The 16,683-nt window shown below is 42.2% G+C and overlaps 1 protein-coding gene across 2 annotated transcripts in view; it reads right to left on the bottom strand.

Moving 5' to 3' along the window:
• Positions 1-16,683, bottom strand: part of LOC137335032 (sodium-dependent neutral amino acid transporter B(0)AT3-like) — a 71,426-nt gene that overhangs the window by 4,411 nt on the left and 50,332 nt on the right. For both annotated transcript variants that reach the window (XM_068000120.1, XM_068000121.1), the window contains 3 exons: positions 11,669-11,825; positions 6,051-6,255; positions 672-831 (listed from right to left, as the gene is read on the bottom strand). In XM_068000120.1, coding sequence (XP_067856221.1) covers positions 672-831; positions 6,051-6,255; positions 11,669-11,825 — 522 coding nt within the window. The remainder of the gene's footprint in view (positions 1-671; positions 832-6,050; positions 6,256-11,668; positions 11,826-16,683) is intronic.

The raw sequence follows: 16,683 nt of genomic DNA, 5'->3' as shown, positions 1-16,683 counted from the left end.
CTTGATTTTGTTTTCGGGAGAGAAAGAGGCAGGAACTTTGAGTTCCTTAAAGTTAGGGAGAAGCAGTTTCATCTGCAATAAAATAATTATACATGGATGTTGGGTGGAGCAAGCATGATGAAGCGAACATTCGGATATTCTTGTCCACAACAGATTAGTCAGCTCCTGTTGGGTTCGCGAGACAGGGTTCTCCTCAGGAGCTATGCCTGAAATGTTTAAACCATCCTCCACTTTCAGGTGTGTAGTTTTGGCATTTTCAATTTAGATTGCCAGCATTCATGGTTTTCACAGGGCGAGTTCACATATTGGCAATTCTATCAGTGAGGAATGTCGAGAAATATTTTCTCACAAGTAGGGTCAGTCACAGTGAGACATTCCTAAGTACCTCACGGATGGGTCAAGGGCAGTCTGGGGCTAATAAATGGTTCGCCCTCCTCTTTCTCAGGCAAAGAGTATTGAGGAGCCCAGTAGGGAAAAAGCAACTAATGGTGAAATAATATTATTCTGACATTTGGTCTCGAATTTTAAAAAAAACACTTAGCAAGAGATTTAGGAGGAATAGAATAACATTGTTCGACATTTGCGATAAAGAAAATCAAAGTTCTTGGTTCGGGAACGCCACCATCTCGAAGGAAATGGTGAGTAGTTAAACTATAGTTTTTGCTACTTACTTATTAATTCCATAGACATAAGTAACCCCAATGAGCTCGAAGAAAGCAATGATCAGTAGAGGCAAAGCAGATCCGTAATGGTCAAAAATTGTGAGCCAGTAATTCCCAGACGCTGTAGTGAAAATAAGCCCCAACAAAAAGGACACCAGGCATATTAAGGCTAAAAGAAGGATAAAAACAGATGATTAGAACATATTTTGGCAAAACACTTTTCTTAGTAATGCACCTGCGGAGCAGGGGAAAGACATAAATCACAAGATATAATAAGGGGTGAATTTCTGTGGGCGGTCTGACGATTGTCGTAACATTGGTGGAGGAGCCAAGGAAACACCAGGGAAACGGCATCAGTGGTTTCTGCAGTTATTCAGGAGAACCCCAGGAAAAATCCCCCTCCCGTGGTGGCTGATTCAATCCCGTAACTTTGATGAGTTTTAGATCTTCCTGGGGATGTAGAACAGGGCCATCAGCCTCCCTGCAGCTGGGTAAGAGTAGCATTGGCAGTGGCAGATTGTGAAAATAGTCCTATATAGTAAAAGTAATGAAAATAGTCCTACATAGTGAACAGTAGTGAAAATAGTCCTATATAGTGAAAGGAATGAATATAGTCCTTTATAGTTAACAGTAATGAATATGGTCCTATACACTGAACAGTAATGAACATGGTCCTCTATAGTGAACAGTAATGAATATGGTCCCATAGAGAGAATAGTAATGAACATGGTCCTATATAGTGAACAGTGATGAATATGGTCCTATATAGTGAACAGTCATGAATATGGTCCTATATAGTGAATAGTAATGAATATGGTCCCATATAGTGAACAGTAATGAACATGGTACTATATAGTGAACAGTAATGAATATGGTCCTATGCAGAGAATAGTAATGAATATGGTCCTATATAGTGAACGGTAATGAACATGGTCCTATATAGTGAACAGTAATGAATATGGTCCTATGCAGAGAATAGTAATGAATATGGTCCTATATAGTGAACGGTAATGAACATGGTCCTATATAGTGAACAGTAATGAACATGGTCCTACATAATGAACAGTAATGAATATTGTCCTATATAGTGAACAGTAATGAACATGGTCCTATATAATGAACAGTAATGAATATGTTCCTATATAGTGAACGGTAATGAACATGGTCCTATATAGTGAACAATAATGAATATGGTCCTATATAATGAACAGTAATGAACATGGTCCTATATAGTGAATAGTAATGAATATGGTCCTATATAGTGAACAGTAATGAATATGGTCCTATATAGTGAATAGTAATGAATATGGTCCTATATAGTGAACAGTAATGAACATGGTCCTATATAATGAACAGTAATGAATATGGTCCTACATAATGAACAGTAATGAATATGGTCCTATATAGTGAACGGTAATGAACATGGTCCTATATAATGAACATTAATGAATATGGTCCTATATAGTGAATAGTAATGAATATGGTCCTATATCGTGAACAGTATTGAATATGGTCCTATATAGTGAACAGTAATGAATATGGTCCTACATAATGAACAGTAATGAATATGGTCCTATATAGTGAACGGTAATGAACATGGTCCTATATAGTGAACAATAATGAACATGGTCCTATATAGTGAACAGTAATGAATATGGTCCTATATAGTGAACAGTAATGAATATGGTCCTTTTCTAGTGAACAGTAATGAATATGGTCCTATATAGTGAACAGTAATGAATATCGTCCTATATAGTGAACAGTAATGAATATGGTCCTTTTCTAGTGAACAGTAATGAATATGGTCCAATATAGTGAACAGTAATGAATATGGTCCTATATAGTGAACAGTATTGAATATGGTCCTATATAGTGAACAGTAATGAATATGGTCCTACATAATGAACAGTAATGAATATGGTCCTATATAGTGAACGGTAATGAACATGGTCCTATATAGTGAACAATAATGAACATGGTCCTATATAGTGAACAGTAATGAATATGGTCCTATATAGTGAACAGTAATGAATATGGTCCTTTTCTAGTGAACAGTAATGAATATGGTCCTATATAGTGAACAGTAATGAATATCGTCCTATATAGTGAACAGTAATGAATATGGTCCTTTTCTAGTGAACAGTAATGAATATGGTCCAATATAGTGAACAGTAATGAATATGGTCCTATATAGTGAACAGTAATGAAAATGGTCCTATACAGTGAACAGTAATGAATATGGTCCTATATAGTGAACAGTAATGAATATGGTACTATATAGTGAACAGTAATGAATATGGTCCTATATAGTGAACAGTAATGAAAATGGTCCTATACAGTGAACAGTAATGAATATGGTCCTATATAGTGAACAGTAATGAATATGGTACTATATAGTGAACAGTAATGAATATGGTCCTATATAGTGAACAGTAATGAATATGGTCCTACATAATGAACAGTAATGAATATGGTCCTATATAGTGAACGGTAATGAACATGGTCCTATATAGTGAACAGTAATGAATATGGTCCTATATAGTGAACAGTAATGAATATGGTCCTATATAGTGAACAGTAATGAATATGGTCCTTTTCTAGTGAACAGTAATGAATATGGTCCTATATAGTGAACAGTAATGAATATCGTCCTATATAGTGAACAGTAATGAATATGGTCCTTTTCTAGTGAACAGTAATGAATATGGTCCAATATAGTGAACAGTAATGAATATGGTCCTATATAGTGAACAGTATTGAATATGGTCCTATATAGTGAACAGTAATGAATATGGTCCTACATAATGAACAGTAATGAATATGGTCCTATATAGTGAACGGTAATGAACATGGTCCTATATAGTGAACAATAATGAACATGGTCCTATATAGTGAACAGTAATGAATATGGTCCTATATAGTGAACAGTAATGAATATGGTCCTTTTCTAGTGAACAGTAATGAATATGGTCCTATATAGTGAACAGTAATGAATATCGTCCTATATAGTGAACAGTAATGAATATGGTCCTTTTCTAGTGAACAGTAATGAATATGGTCCAATATAGTGAACAGTAATGAATATGGTCCTATATAGTGAACAGTAATGAAAATGGTCCTATACAGTGAACAGTAATGAATATGGTCCTATATAGTGAACAGTAATGAATATGGTACTATATAGTGAACAGTAATGAATATGGTCCTATATAGTGAACAGTAATGAAAATGGTCCTATACAGTGAACAGTAATGAATATGGTCCTATATAGTGAACAGTAATGAATATGGTACTATATAGTGAACAGTAATGAATATGGTCCTATATAGTGAACAGTGATTAATATGGTCCTATATAGTGAACAGTAATGAATATGGTCCTATATAGTGAACAGAAATGAATATGGTCCAATATAGTGAACAGTAATGAATATGGTCCTGTATAGTGAACAGTAATGAAAATGGTCCTATACAGTGAACAGTAATGAATATGGTACTATATAGTGAGCAGTAATGAATATGGTCCTATATAGTGAAAAGTAATGAATATGGTACTATATAGTGAGCAGTAATGAACGTGGTCCCATATAGTGAACAGTAATGAATATGGTCCTATACAGTGAACAGTAATGAATATGGTCCTATATAGTGATCAGTAATGAATATGGTCCTATATAGTGAGCAGTAATGAACGTGGTCCCATATAGTGAACAGTAATGAATATGGTCCTGCAGAGTGAACAGTAATGAATATGGTCCCATATAGTGAACAGTAATGAATATGGTCCTGCAGAGTGAACAGTAATGAATATGGTCCTATATAGTGAACAGTAATGAACATGGTCCTATATAGTGAACAGTAATGTAATTTTACTGATATTTATATGAGGGTGTAGTAATTGGTTGTGGCCCATTCTCGAGCGCATAACCAACAGTGCGCTGACAGCGTGCGCCCTAACCGAGGGACCGAAGACCGACAGACTCGACAATTAATTGCATGAGCAGCTGGTGCCTGTCACATATCCGTAGACAATGGATGTCAGGCTGCTTGCCTCGCCGGCAGTGGCCTGAAGGTAAATCTTGGGAGGGGGTGCGTAGCATCAACGGGTGCGGGGGGAGGGGAGCGATCGTGACAACCTGTTATTTCAGGAAGACAATCGCAACGTCCTGGTTGTAGCCGGTGCTTGTACGTCACATGCTGTGATGTGCAGGATCGTGCCTATCTGGCCGCACTGCCGTCAGTGTTCATCAATAAGGAAAGGTGGAATCTGTGAATCATAATGTGGAGTGTGGGATTTTGAGTTTGAGTTAGCTCTGACACCTTTTACTGTAAGTGGTAGTTGTGAGCAACCGAGGGAGACAAAAGTAGCTGTAAGGGGGTAGCCAAGAGATCTCTGGAAAAGAAGGTGGTGAGTAATTGTGGCTGTAATAGCAAAAGCTTTTTCAGCTACACCAGGAATCAGAAGACCACTGAGGATTGTACGGGGCTATTGAAGGATACTGTAGGACAGATTCAAACTGATTCTGATGTTATGGTAGAGCTGCTAAATGCTCTGTGAGCCCCTTGCCCGTATCTGCAATAGCTCAATAGAGTCAGGGATACTGCCCTTAGACTGGAAGCTAGCTCATGTAGTTCCTATATTCAAAAAAGTGGGCAAATCAGAGCCAGGCAACTACAGGCCTATCAGCCTGACATCCATCATGGAATCATTCGAATCATAGGATCATACAGCACAGAAGGAGGCCATTCGGCCCATCGTGCCTGTGCCGGCTCTTTGAAAGAGCGATCCGGTTAGTCCCACTCCCCTGCCCTTTCCCCATAGCCCTGTGAATTTCTCCCTTCAAGTATTTACCCAATTCCCAGTTATTATTGAATCTGTTTCTACCACCCTTTCAGGCAGTGCGTTCCAGATCATATCAACTCACTGCATAAAAAAATTCTCCTCATCTCACCTCTGGTTCTTTTGCTCTTAGGAGAACAACCTCAGCTCCTCTAGTCTTTCTACGTAACTGAAGTTAGCAAAACTCCTCATTCTAGTAAATCTCCTCAGCACCTTCTCCAAGGACTTGACATCCTTCCTAAAGTGTGGTGCCCAGAATTGGACACAATACTCCAACTGGGGCCCAACCAGTGTTTTATAAAGGTTTAGCATAACTTCCTTGCTTTTGGACGCTATGCCTCTGTTTATAGAGCAGTGAAGGTTAAGGGGAGATTTGATAGAGGTTTTCAAAATCATGAAAGGTTTTGATTGAGTAAATAAGAAGAAATGGTCTCCCGTGGCAGAAGGGTCAGTAACCAGAGGACACAGATTTAAGGTGATCAGCAAAAGAACTGTCTTGTTGTAGCACACTGATATTCAATGAATTGTACGATGACAGCGAGCATTCACCTGTAATCATTTCTTTAGGAACACATTTTGGAAACACCTTCAGGTCTAACAAAGGAGTAAGAATTCCCTCTATATTGCCAAACATGGATGACAGTCCCAGATTTAACAGCATGATGAAAAATAGGATGGCCCAAACCTGCGAAACAGGCATTCGAACAATCGCTTCAGTGAAAGCGATAAAAGCCAGTCCAGTGCCTGATGTGCTCTGACCAGGAGAAAGAAAAAAAGAATCGATTCAAACATTTCCTATTTTACATGATATTCACGAGCAAATCTGCAAGCAAAATTATTAACTTACACGTTGGCTCTTCCTTGCCCGAAGCAGGGAAGCATTCCACCTTTGAAAGGATTGGCAGGCATCTGTAATCTGCATTGTTCCAATGAACAAAAACTCAAGTCTTTCTTCAAATTTGTATTTGCTCATACCAAGCAGCATCCTAGCATCGTACCCTCAATATCCTTCCCATAGTGTGGGGCCCGATACTGCACACATTATTCGAACTGAGGTCTTATTAATTTTTTATATAGAATCATCACTACCGCATGTCTTTTGTATTCTATGGGCGCTAAATTGGGCCGTGTCGCGCTCGTCGTTTCGGCGCAACACGGCCTCTCTGACATCCAAGATGGCGCCTTGGATGCGCACACACATTTCCAGCATGACATGCACTGGACGCCATCTTGGTATAGGAGTTAGCGCAGGCGCAGATAACGAATGCTGGAATCATGTAAAGTAGGGAGAAAATGGCTTCAATCAATGTGCAACGCTGATTTAAAGTGATTGACACCATTTTGGGACTTAATGCTTAACTCAACGCACAGTCTTAACGCCGACCATCTGAACGTGTCTTAGAGTGCCTGGCGGACCCCCCCACCGGTGCTATTCAAAGGGACCATGCAGGATTTACAGGTTAGTGGCTGGATTATTGCTTCTGGCTGCCGAGACATTTGTAACTGTTTTTGGAGTTCTCCTGGGCTTGAATACTAGGACGCGGGGACATAGCCTAACATTTAGAGCCAGGACGTGCAGGAGTGAAGTTAGGAAATGCTTCTGCACGCAAAGGGTGGGAGACGTTTGGAACCCTCTTCCACAGACGGCAGTTGATGCTAGCTCACTTGTGAATGTTAAATCTGAGATTGATAGATTTCTGTGAACCAAGGGTATTAAGGGATATGGGGCTAAGTCGGATATATGGAGTTAGGTCACAGGTCCACCATGATCTCACTGAATGGTGGAAGAGGCTCGAGGGGCTAAATGCCACTGCCACTTGCTGCCTCCTGATATGTGCCACCTTCTCCTGTAAGAAAGCGGGACGTGTGTCTGGATGATGTGCCTGTCATGGTTAAATAGCTAGTATGTGTGGCCTGTGAGTTTGGGTGGGCGGCTTGAAACAGTGCTAATGTGTAAGGGTGAGAGGAAGCATCTGGTTTTAGTTGAGTACTGATGGAAAGAGTTTGTTGGTATATGGGTGATGGGGGGTGTAGTGTTTGGTGCAGTTTGTAGGAGACACCACTTGACAGTTGACCTCACTCAACTTGACCACTCATGTGAAAGCATTGAACTTCTTCCTGCACTGCATCCATGTTCATGATGCTGTGAGCCTGGCATTGACTTCGTCCCCCGCTGCCTCCCACTGCCTTTTGGATATATGTCTGGCGGGCACAGAACTGAATCCTGCAGGACATCACTACCCATTACCAACCATTCTGAAAAACCGTCCTTAACTCCTACTCTTCTGACTAATTTTTAATGGTTAATGACGACAGGTTTCCTTCCTTAAAGGACATTAGTGAAGCAGTTGGGTTTTTATGACAATCCAACAGATTTTTTTTTAATTGAATGGAAATTCTCAAATTGCCATGTTGGGATTCTCGTGTTTGCTGGATGGCTAAATCCAGTAACATAACCACTACATTACCATACCCAGTGCAATAGCATGATTAAACTAACCTATAAAATTCTCTTGTGTCTCTTTGCGTGCCTTTATTGATAATCTTGGTTACAGCCTGATGCTTGTTGCTTTCCTTTCAGATGTAATTAGATGTAGCCTCAGGCACATTCTTACACTATTAATTTAAAGCGGGACACTTTCAAATTCATTTTTATTCACGTTGAGTTCATGAAAGTGTCACATATTAGTTTTTGCTGATCACCTGGTGGGCCATCTGCACATATGTGGCTGCATGAGGGCCCAGGTTTATTTAATCTATACTTTTATTCGGGAGTCATGCAAAAGTGTCATTTATGTCAGCTGGCATCCAGGCGATTGTGGGGGAATTTTAAATTTCTTTTTAGTCACTTTGTCACCTCGTGCACATGCCACATTTTTAATTTATGCCAATCGCTGGTCATGTGGTAACCCCTGACCATGTGTGCACTAAAACAGCAACAACAACAATTTGCATTTATATAGCGCCTTTAACATAGTAAAACGTCCCAAGGCACTTCACAGGAGCGATTATCAAACAAAATTTGACACCGAGCCACCCTAAGGAGATATTAGGCCAGGTGACCAAAAACTTGGTTAAGGAGCATCTTGAAAGAGGAGGGAGAGGCGGAGAGGTTTAGGGAGGGAATTCCAGAGCTCAGGGCCTAGGCAGCTGAAGGCACAGCTGCCAATGGTGGATCAATGAAAATCGGTGGATCAATGTGCAAGAGGCCAGAATTGAAGGAGTGCAGAGTTCTCGGAGGGTTGTAGGGCTGGAGGAGGTTACAGAGATAGGGAGGGGCGAGGCCATTGAGGGATTTGTAAACAAGGATGAAAATTTTAAAACCGGACCAGGAGCCAATGTAAGTCAGCAAGCTCAGGGGTGATGGGTGAACGGGACTTGATGCAAGTTAGGATACAGGGGCAGCAGAGTTTTGAATCAGCTCAAGTTTACGGAGTGTGGAAGTTGGGATGCTGGCCAGGAGAACATTGTAATAGTCGAGTCTGGAGGTAACAAAGGCATGGATGAGGGTTTCAGCAGCAGATGAGCTGAGGCGGGGCAGAGACGGGCGACGTTATGGAGGTGGAAGTAGGCGGTCTTGGTGATGCAGTGGATATGTGGTCGGAAGCTCAGCTTAGGGCCAAATAGGATGCCAAGGTTGCGAATGGTCTGGTTCAGCCTCAGACAATTTAAAATATATTTTTATCTGATTCAATTTGTGCGATATTTTCAATTATTTCTTGTTGCACTTCCATGTAATACTAAATTATAGATAAATTTATTCCCCATCTCTGTCACACATATGCTAATTCTGTGATGTTTCTGAGTTGGCTCCTATTCAAATTTATCCCACTGCAAATTAAATTTGCTTCACCTGATTGGCTTATATGCAAATCTCTTTGTTTTCATAAACCAACATACGAGCAGAACTAAAAACAATATCTCGCTGCAATGAAAAACAAAATTAACAGTAAAATGTATGTTTATATTACTTAAACTCAAATATAATTAAATAATGCCCCATAGAAGGCTTCTTCTTATTCACCCACTTACCCATACAGTATTATAAGACCTTGAACTATTTCTTGGAGGTCTCTGTCCCTAGCCTGTACCTTAATTTTTAATACAAATATCTATTTCCAATCTTCACCTCACTATCAGGCAATGTTTAATGCTGCTTCTTCTGCTTCTTCTCTCCAGTCTTGTCCTCTACAGGATTAAACTTTGTCCCCATCTTTTTTCTCATAAGGAGGAAAGAAAAAGTTTGCAGTTATATTACACCTTTCATGACCTCAAGATGTCCCAAACTGTTTTACAGCCAATGAAGTACTTTTGAAGTGAGGTCACTGTTGTAATGTAGGGAAACATGGCAGCCAATTTGCGCACAGCAAGCTCCCACAAACAGCAATGAGATAAATGTCAAGCCCCAGCTTCAGGGTTTGAGTTCATAATCCATGCTAACGTTCCAGTTCATTACTGAAAGAGTGTTGCTTTGTCAGAGATGCTGTGCTTTGGATGAGATATTATGTGGAGGTCCTTTGTGCTTCTTTGCGTAGTTCAGGTGAATGTTAAATATCCCATCTATGGGCTTTGAAGCATACAGAAGGGGCAATTACTATCTATATGAACCACCAGAATAGGGAAAAGGGACCTTTCCGGTTGGTGTGGCTTTTAGATGACCCACCTGGTGAGAAAAGCCTGGAACCAGGTCAACTTTCTTTGGCAGATTTGTTGATCCAATACCTGAAGCAGACAGGTCCGCGGTAATCCAACACTGTTAATGTTGATCGGCCTGGCTAGTTCACTAATGGAACCTGGAGTTCAGACCAGGATTCTTTCCATTTGGTTCCAAGACACCTAGTATTGATTCTACAATGGGTAGGGTGGTCCTTCCTGGACAAGCAGTGGGAAGCAGCTGTGGTCAGCAATGAGATAAATGAAGAGACAATCTGTTTTAGTGATGTTGGTTGAGGGATAAATATTGGCCAGGGAGAACTCTCCTGCTCTTCTTCAAATAGTGTCATGGGATCTTTTATGTCCACCTGAGAGTGGAGACAGGGGCTTGGTTTAACATCTCATCCAAAAGGCTTCCTCAATACAGCACTGAATTGTCAGCCTTGATTATGTGCTCAAGGCTATAGAGTGGGGATTGAACCCATGACCTTCTCCACCAAAGGCAAGAGTGGTACCACTGAGCCAAGGCTGACTCCTCACCCTCCGCTATTCCTCTCTAACATGAAAACTCAAACGTTAAGTGCAACTCAAACTCTAATCTCTCTCCCCTATTCTTTGCCTCTCATTCTCCGCTTTCCCTATCTCACAGATTGCCAAGGTGACCCTCCAAATCCTTCTTCAAAAACATTTTTATTTTGGAAAGATTGACATCATAACAGTCACTTGAGTCAGGAATATTTCCAACTCTCAGCATAATTTTCATTTTATTGAGATAAAATATGCACAGTAAAGGTCATAGCGTATAAAGCAAGTAACAACGTTGCAACTTAATTGGTTGGTAACGGAACCTGATATCACTTGATCTTTGCTCTTCTGTTTTATGACATTGCCTGAATCCTCGAATAACCTACTGTCCTGTTTCCTGCTCCTTACCATTCATAATTCTGTTTTATTTCAGTGTGATTGCACAAACTGTTCAAATGTTCATCAGTCTGTACAATCGCAAACACAGTTCTGAATTTATGTTTATTAAGTTATTTCAGTTAAATGTTCAAGCTGATGTGTGTTATTGCTGAGGAATATTGCACATTCTCAATTTTTATGGGATTGATGCAAATTTATTGTGTTCTACCCCAACAACGTAGCTTAACTTCCGGCACAGGCACAATGGGCTGAATGGCCTCCTTCTGTGCTGTATGATTCTATGAACTCCCAAGCTTTGCATTGGTGAGTCACTTCCATCTCACATCACCCACGATGTGGCTTCCCAGAGAATCACTGACCGTTTACTGCTGTGAGTTTTGGGTTGGGATTGTGTTGCGATTGCTCTGTTTCACATAGATCCCTTGCAGCCAGCAAGATGTGAGCAAAATTTAATTCCATGGGTCTGAGCTAGACTGAAGTGAAAGGAAAGCATACCAATCCACTCTATCCTCTGGCCCCAGGGATTCTGACTTTACAAAACTGACCTAAAATAGACAAGTGTGTGGCTAATGGAAAATGAATAGAAATACCTGATCAAGAAAGTCCTTAAGGACACAATTCTTCAAAGTAAGAACTGAGATTCTGTCATGATGGGTGGCATTCAGATCATCTACCCAACTAAAATAATTTTCTCTTGTAACATTTCCATCCTGAATATCGAATTCGTTTGAAATGAGCAGTATATTCCTGTTGAGAGAAGTTAATGCATTGTAAATACAAATAAATGCAATGATTAAGGGGCCACCATCTTCATGAAACAGTATTTGAGAAACCTTTGTTTCCATTTGTTTGCAAACACGCAATGCAGTGAAATAAAAGATATCCAAATGCTTCACTTCTGATTGATAGCTTGGTGTTAAAAATGAGACACCATTCTTTTGGCTCTTCTCTTTCCCCTGGGATAAATTGTTTGCCAAACACTTTTCTATTATGTTAGCAGTGCTTCTTTAGCTTTCATTGTGTATTTACATATTTGATAATTTATTGTTCCTTCATGGCTTTTTAAGCAAGTTCTCTAGTCGACCATTAAAAATGACCGAAGGGCTGATATTTCATTTGGGGATCAGTGGCAGTGCACCTGGAAGTGTCATGAAGTGCTTACTTAAGTCATTATTCATTACCCCCAGCAAGAACTGGGACATGCTGGGAACGTGCAGGCCACAGAGACAGGATATCCATTCCAGCAGATTTAAAGAGCTGCTGCAGTGCTTGGAAGGGCAATGACAATTCCAATGGTGTAAGTTAGTAGCAACCAAAATTAAAATTCATTGTCTTGAACTAGATGCCTGAAGGTAGCTCCAGAACACAATGCGGAGGGAAAATTGATCCCTTTACTGAGAGGGATAGTTCCGAGAAAGATGCAGCAAAAGAGGGTTGCTATCTTTGGGGCAATGGGGCACTCTTTGTAGGAAGGGTTTAGATAAAGTAAATAAAGAGAAATTGTTCCCATTGGCGGAAGGGTCGAGAACCAGAGGACATAGATTTAAGGTGATTGGCAAAAGAAGCAAAGGTGACATGAGGAAAAACCTTTTTTCGCAGCGAGTGGTTAGGATCCGGAATGCAGTGCCTGAAAGGGCGGTGGAGGCAGATTCAATCGTGGCTTTAAAAAGGAACTGGATAAATACTTGAAGGGAAAAAATTTGCAGGGCTACAGAGAAAGAGCGGGGGAATGGGACTAACTGGGATTGGTCTTACGAAGAGCCGGCACGGGCTCGATGGGCCGAATGGCCTCCTCCTGTGCTGTAACCATTCTATGATTCTATGGATCCGGGGGGTGAATTTCCTCACTGTTTTCAGTGTAGTAGAGTGAATAAACAAGGCTCGAAACAGGGCAAGAAAACTTTTGTCGCAGGAAAATCGGGCAGAAGACATTTCTGCCTATTTTCGATAATTGAATTCCTTCCCATGAGTTCCCTTGTGCTTTTTGGCCCTTGCCGAGATCCACCCGCTCAGTCCCAAGTGCCTCATTTAAATACATGACAGTGAAGGCCAGTGGCACAGGAGCTCTGAGTTTCCTGCTTTTACACTCACAATGCACTCAGGGTAACTCAGACTGAGATTTATAAGGTGCAGTTATTGTCATGATCGGCTGAAACGAGTGAAAATGAAGAGTTTGTGAGCCTGAAGATTTTGACAAGCAATTTCTGCAGCTGGGAAACACTTTCTGCAGTGATTTTTTTTTTGTCAATCCGCCTGTACAGACCTGGACTTTCTTCTGACCGGGTCAGACCACCCACCCCTTCACCCAATAAGGGCTTCTCAGGAGTGGGTAAGACTTTTACTAAGGACACTGAGCACCCATGACTGCATGAAATGACTTTGTACCATTAAAAGTTGAGTGTGGTTGTCACCTTCATAGCCACAGAGAGAGCAGCACAGGCAGCTGACCGGGTCTGCAGGCTCCTCCTGCTGTAGGTGACAGAGCTGCTGTGCCACTGGCCCTCATTTTGACACATGCAAATGAGGTCATTTGGGACTGGGCGGATATAACGCAGCAGGGTTCAAAATGTGCGAGCGAACTCGGGGGAAACGTTGTAAATGAGGAAATCAGGCGGAAACGGTTTCCGTGCGATGTTTCTGCCTGAAAAACAATTTTCTGCACCGATTATGCACTGAATGGCAACAGGATTCACCCCCCCGCTTAGTGCTTTTTGTCCCAGTGCTTCCCCTTGGTGACCATGTGCAGTGAGTGTCCTTTTCCTATGGGCCATCCTCGTGGGAAAAAGAAGTACGATAGGTGACTGCTGGATTTCACTGTGTTCCCTGGAAAGGACAAGGCTCTTTCCCTCCTTTTTCTAGGTCATATGCTGGCACCATGCCCATGCTGTGGTCTACCCTCTTGCTGGTCATATGGGCAAATGCCTGGGCACTCCCTCAGAGTCCTCTTCTGAGCGCGTAATTCTGCAGCACACCACGGTCGGATTGGATACCTCTAGATCTGCCAAAGCAGGAAATCTTTGCTTCAGCAGGCCTATTGTGTGCTCAATTAATATCCTTGTAGTGGCATTTGCTGCACCTCATGGCCGTTGGGCTGGTGTCATGATCTATGGCTCAATTGCATGGTGTAGAAGAGCAAATATGTCGGCAAATTTCTGAGAAGTGCAAAAATAGGGCAGTAATAGTAGAGGATTTCAACTACCCTAATATTAACTGGGATACAATCAGTGTAAAAGGTATAGAGGGCGCAGAATTCTTAAATGGCATTCAGGAGAACTTTTTTAACCAGTATGTAGCAAGCCCAACAAAAGGGGGCAGTTCTGGATTTAGTTTTAGGGAGTGAAACCGGGCAGGTGGAAGGAGTATCAGTGGGAGAGCATTTTGGTGGTAGTGATTATAATTGGGTTAGATTTAGCATAGTTGTGGAAAAGGACAGAGATAGAACAGGAGTAAAAGTTCTAAATTGGGGAAAGGCCAATTTTACTAAGCTGAGAAGTAATTCCGCAAAAGTAAACTGGAAACAGCTACTTGAAGGTAAATCAGTGTCAGAGCAGGGGGAGGCATTCAAGGGGGAGATTCAAGGGGTTTAGAGTAAACATGTTCCCACAAAGAAAAAGGGCGGGGCTGCCAAATCTAGAAGCCCCTGGATGACAAGAAGCACACAGGGTAAGATAAGGCAGAAAAGGAAAGCTTATGTCAGACACCGAGATCTCAATACTACAGAAAGCCTAGAGGAGTATAGAAAGTGCAGGGGTGAAATTAAAAAGGAAATGAGGAAAGCAAAAAGAGAGGGCATGAAAAAATATTGACAAGTAAAATCAAGGAAAACCCAAACATGTTTTACAAATACATGAAGAGCAAGAGGATAATTAAGGAAAGAGTAGGGCCTATTAGAGACCAAAAAGGTAACATATGTGTAGAGGCGGAAGATTTGGATATGGTTCATAATGAATTCTTTGCATCTGTCTTCTTAAAAGAGGGGGACGATGCAGAGATTGTAGTTAAGGAGGAGGAGTGTTTTTTTTTTATTCGTTCACGGGATGTGGGCATCGCTGGCAAGGCCGGCATTTATTGCCCATCCCTAATTGCCCTCGAGAAGGTGGTGGTGAGCCGCCTTCTTGAACCGCTGCAGTCCGTGTGGTGACGGTTCTCCCACAGTGCTGTTAGGAAGGGAGTTCCAGGATTTTGACCCAGCGACAATGAAGGAACGGCGATATATTTCCAAGTCGGGATGGTGTGTGACTTGGAGGGGAACGTGCAGGTGGTGTTGTTCCCATGCGCCTGCTGCCCTTGTCCTTCTAGGTGGTAGAGGTCGCGGGTTTGGGAGGTGCTGTCGAAGAAGCCTCGGCGAGTTGCTGCAGTGCATCCTGTGGATGGTGCACACTGCAGCCACATTGCGCCGGTGGTGAAGGGAGTGAATGTTTAGGGTGGTGGATGGGGTGCCAATCAAGCGGGCTGCTTTATCTTGGATGGTGTCGAGCTTCTTGAGTGTTGTTGGAGCTGCACTCATCCAGGCAAGTGGAGAGTATTCCATCACACTCCTGACTTGTGCCTTGTAGATGGTGGAAAGGCTTTGGGGAGGCAGGAGGTGAGTCACTCGCCGCAGAATACCCAGCCTCTGACCTGCTCTCGTAGCCACAGTATTTATATGGCTGGTCCAGTTAAGTTTCTGGTCAATGGTGACCCCCAGGATGTTGATGGTGGGGGATTCGGCGATGGTAATGCCGTTGAATGTCAAGGGGAGGTGGTTAGACTCTCTCTTTTTGGAGATGGTCATTGCCTGGCACTTATCTGGCGCGAATGTTACTTGGCACTTATGAGCCCAAGCCTGGATGTTGTCCAGATCTTGCTGCATGCAGGCTCGGACTGCTTCATTATCTGAGGGGTTGCGAATGGAACTGAACACTGTGCAGTCATCAGCGAACATCCCCATTTCTGACCTTATGATGGAGGGAAGGTCATTGATGAAGCAGCTGAAGATGGTTGGGCCTAGGACACTGCCCTGAGGAACTCCTGCAGCAATGCCCTGGGGCTGAGATGCTTGGCCTCCAACAACCACTACCATCTTCCTTTGTGCTAGGTATGACTCCAGCCACTGGAGAGTTTTCCCCCTGATTCCCATGGACTTCAATTTTACTAGGGCTCCTTGGTGCCACACTCGGTCAAATGCTGCCTTGATGTCAAGGGCAGTCACTCTCACCTCACCTCTGGAATTCAGCTCTTTTGTCCATGTTTGGACCAAGGCTGTAATGAGGTCTGGAGCCGAGTGGTCCTGGCGGAACCCAAACTGAGCATCGGTGAGCAGGTTATTGGTGAGTAAGTGCCGCTTGATAGCACTGTCGACGACACCTTCCATCACTTTGCTGATGATTGAGAGTAGACTGATGGGGCGGTAATTGGCCGGATTGGATTTGTCCTGCTTTTTGTGGACAGGACATACCTGGGCAATTTTCCACATTGTCGGGTGGATGCCAGTGTTGTAGCTGTACTGGAACAGCTTGGCTAGAGGCGCAGCTAGTTCTGGAGCACAAGTCTTCAGCACTACAGCTGGGATGTTGTCGGGGCCCATAGCCTTTGCTGTATCCAGTGCACTCAGCCGTTTCTTGAT

The sequence above is a fragment of the Heptranchias perlo genome, chromosome 2 (genome assembly GCF_035084215.1).
Source record: "Heptranchias perlo isolate sHepPer1 chromosome 2, sHepPer1.hap1, whole genome shotgun sequence".
Classification (NCBI taxonomy): Eukaryota; Metazoa; Chordata; class Chondrichthyes; order Hexanchiformes; family Hexanchidae; genus Heptranchias; species Heptranchias perlo.
This window is presented reverse-complemented; position numbering and strand designations above follow the sequence as displayed.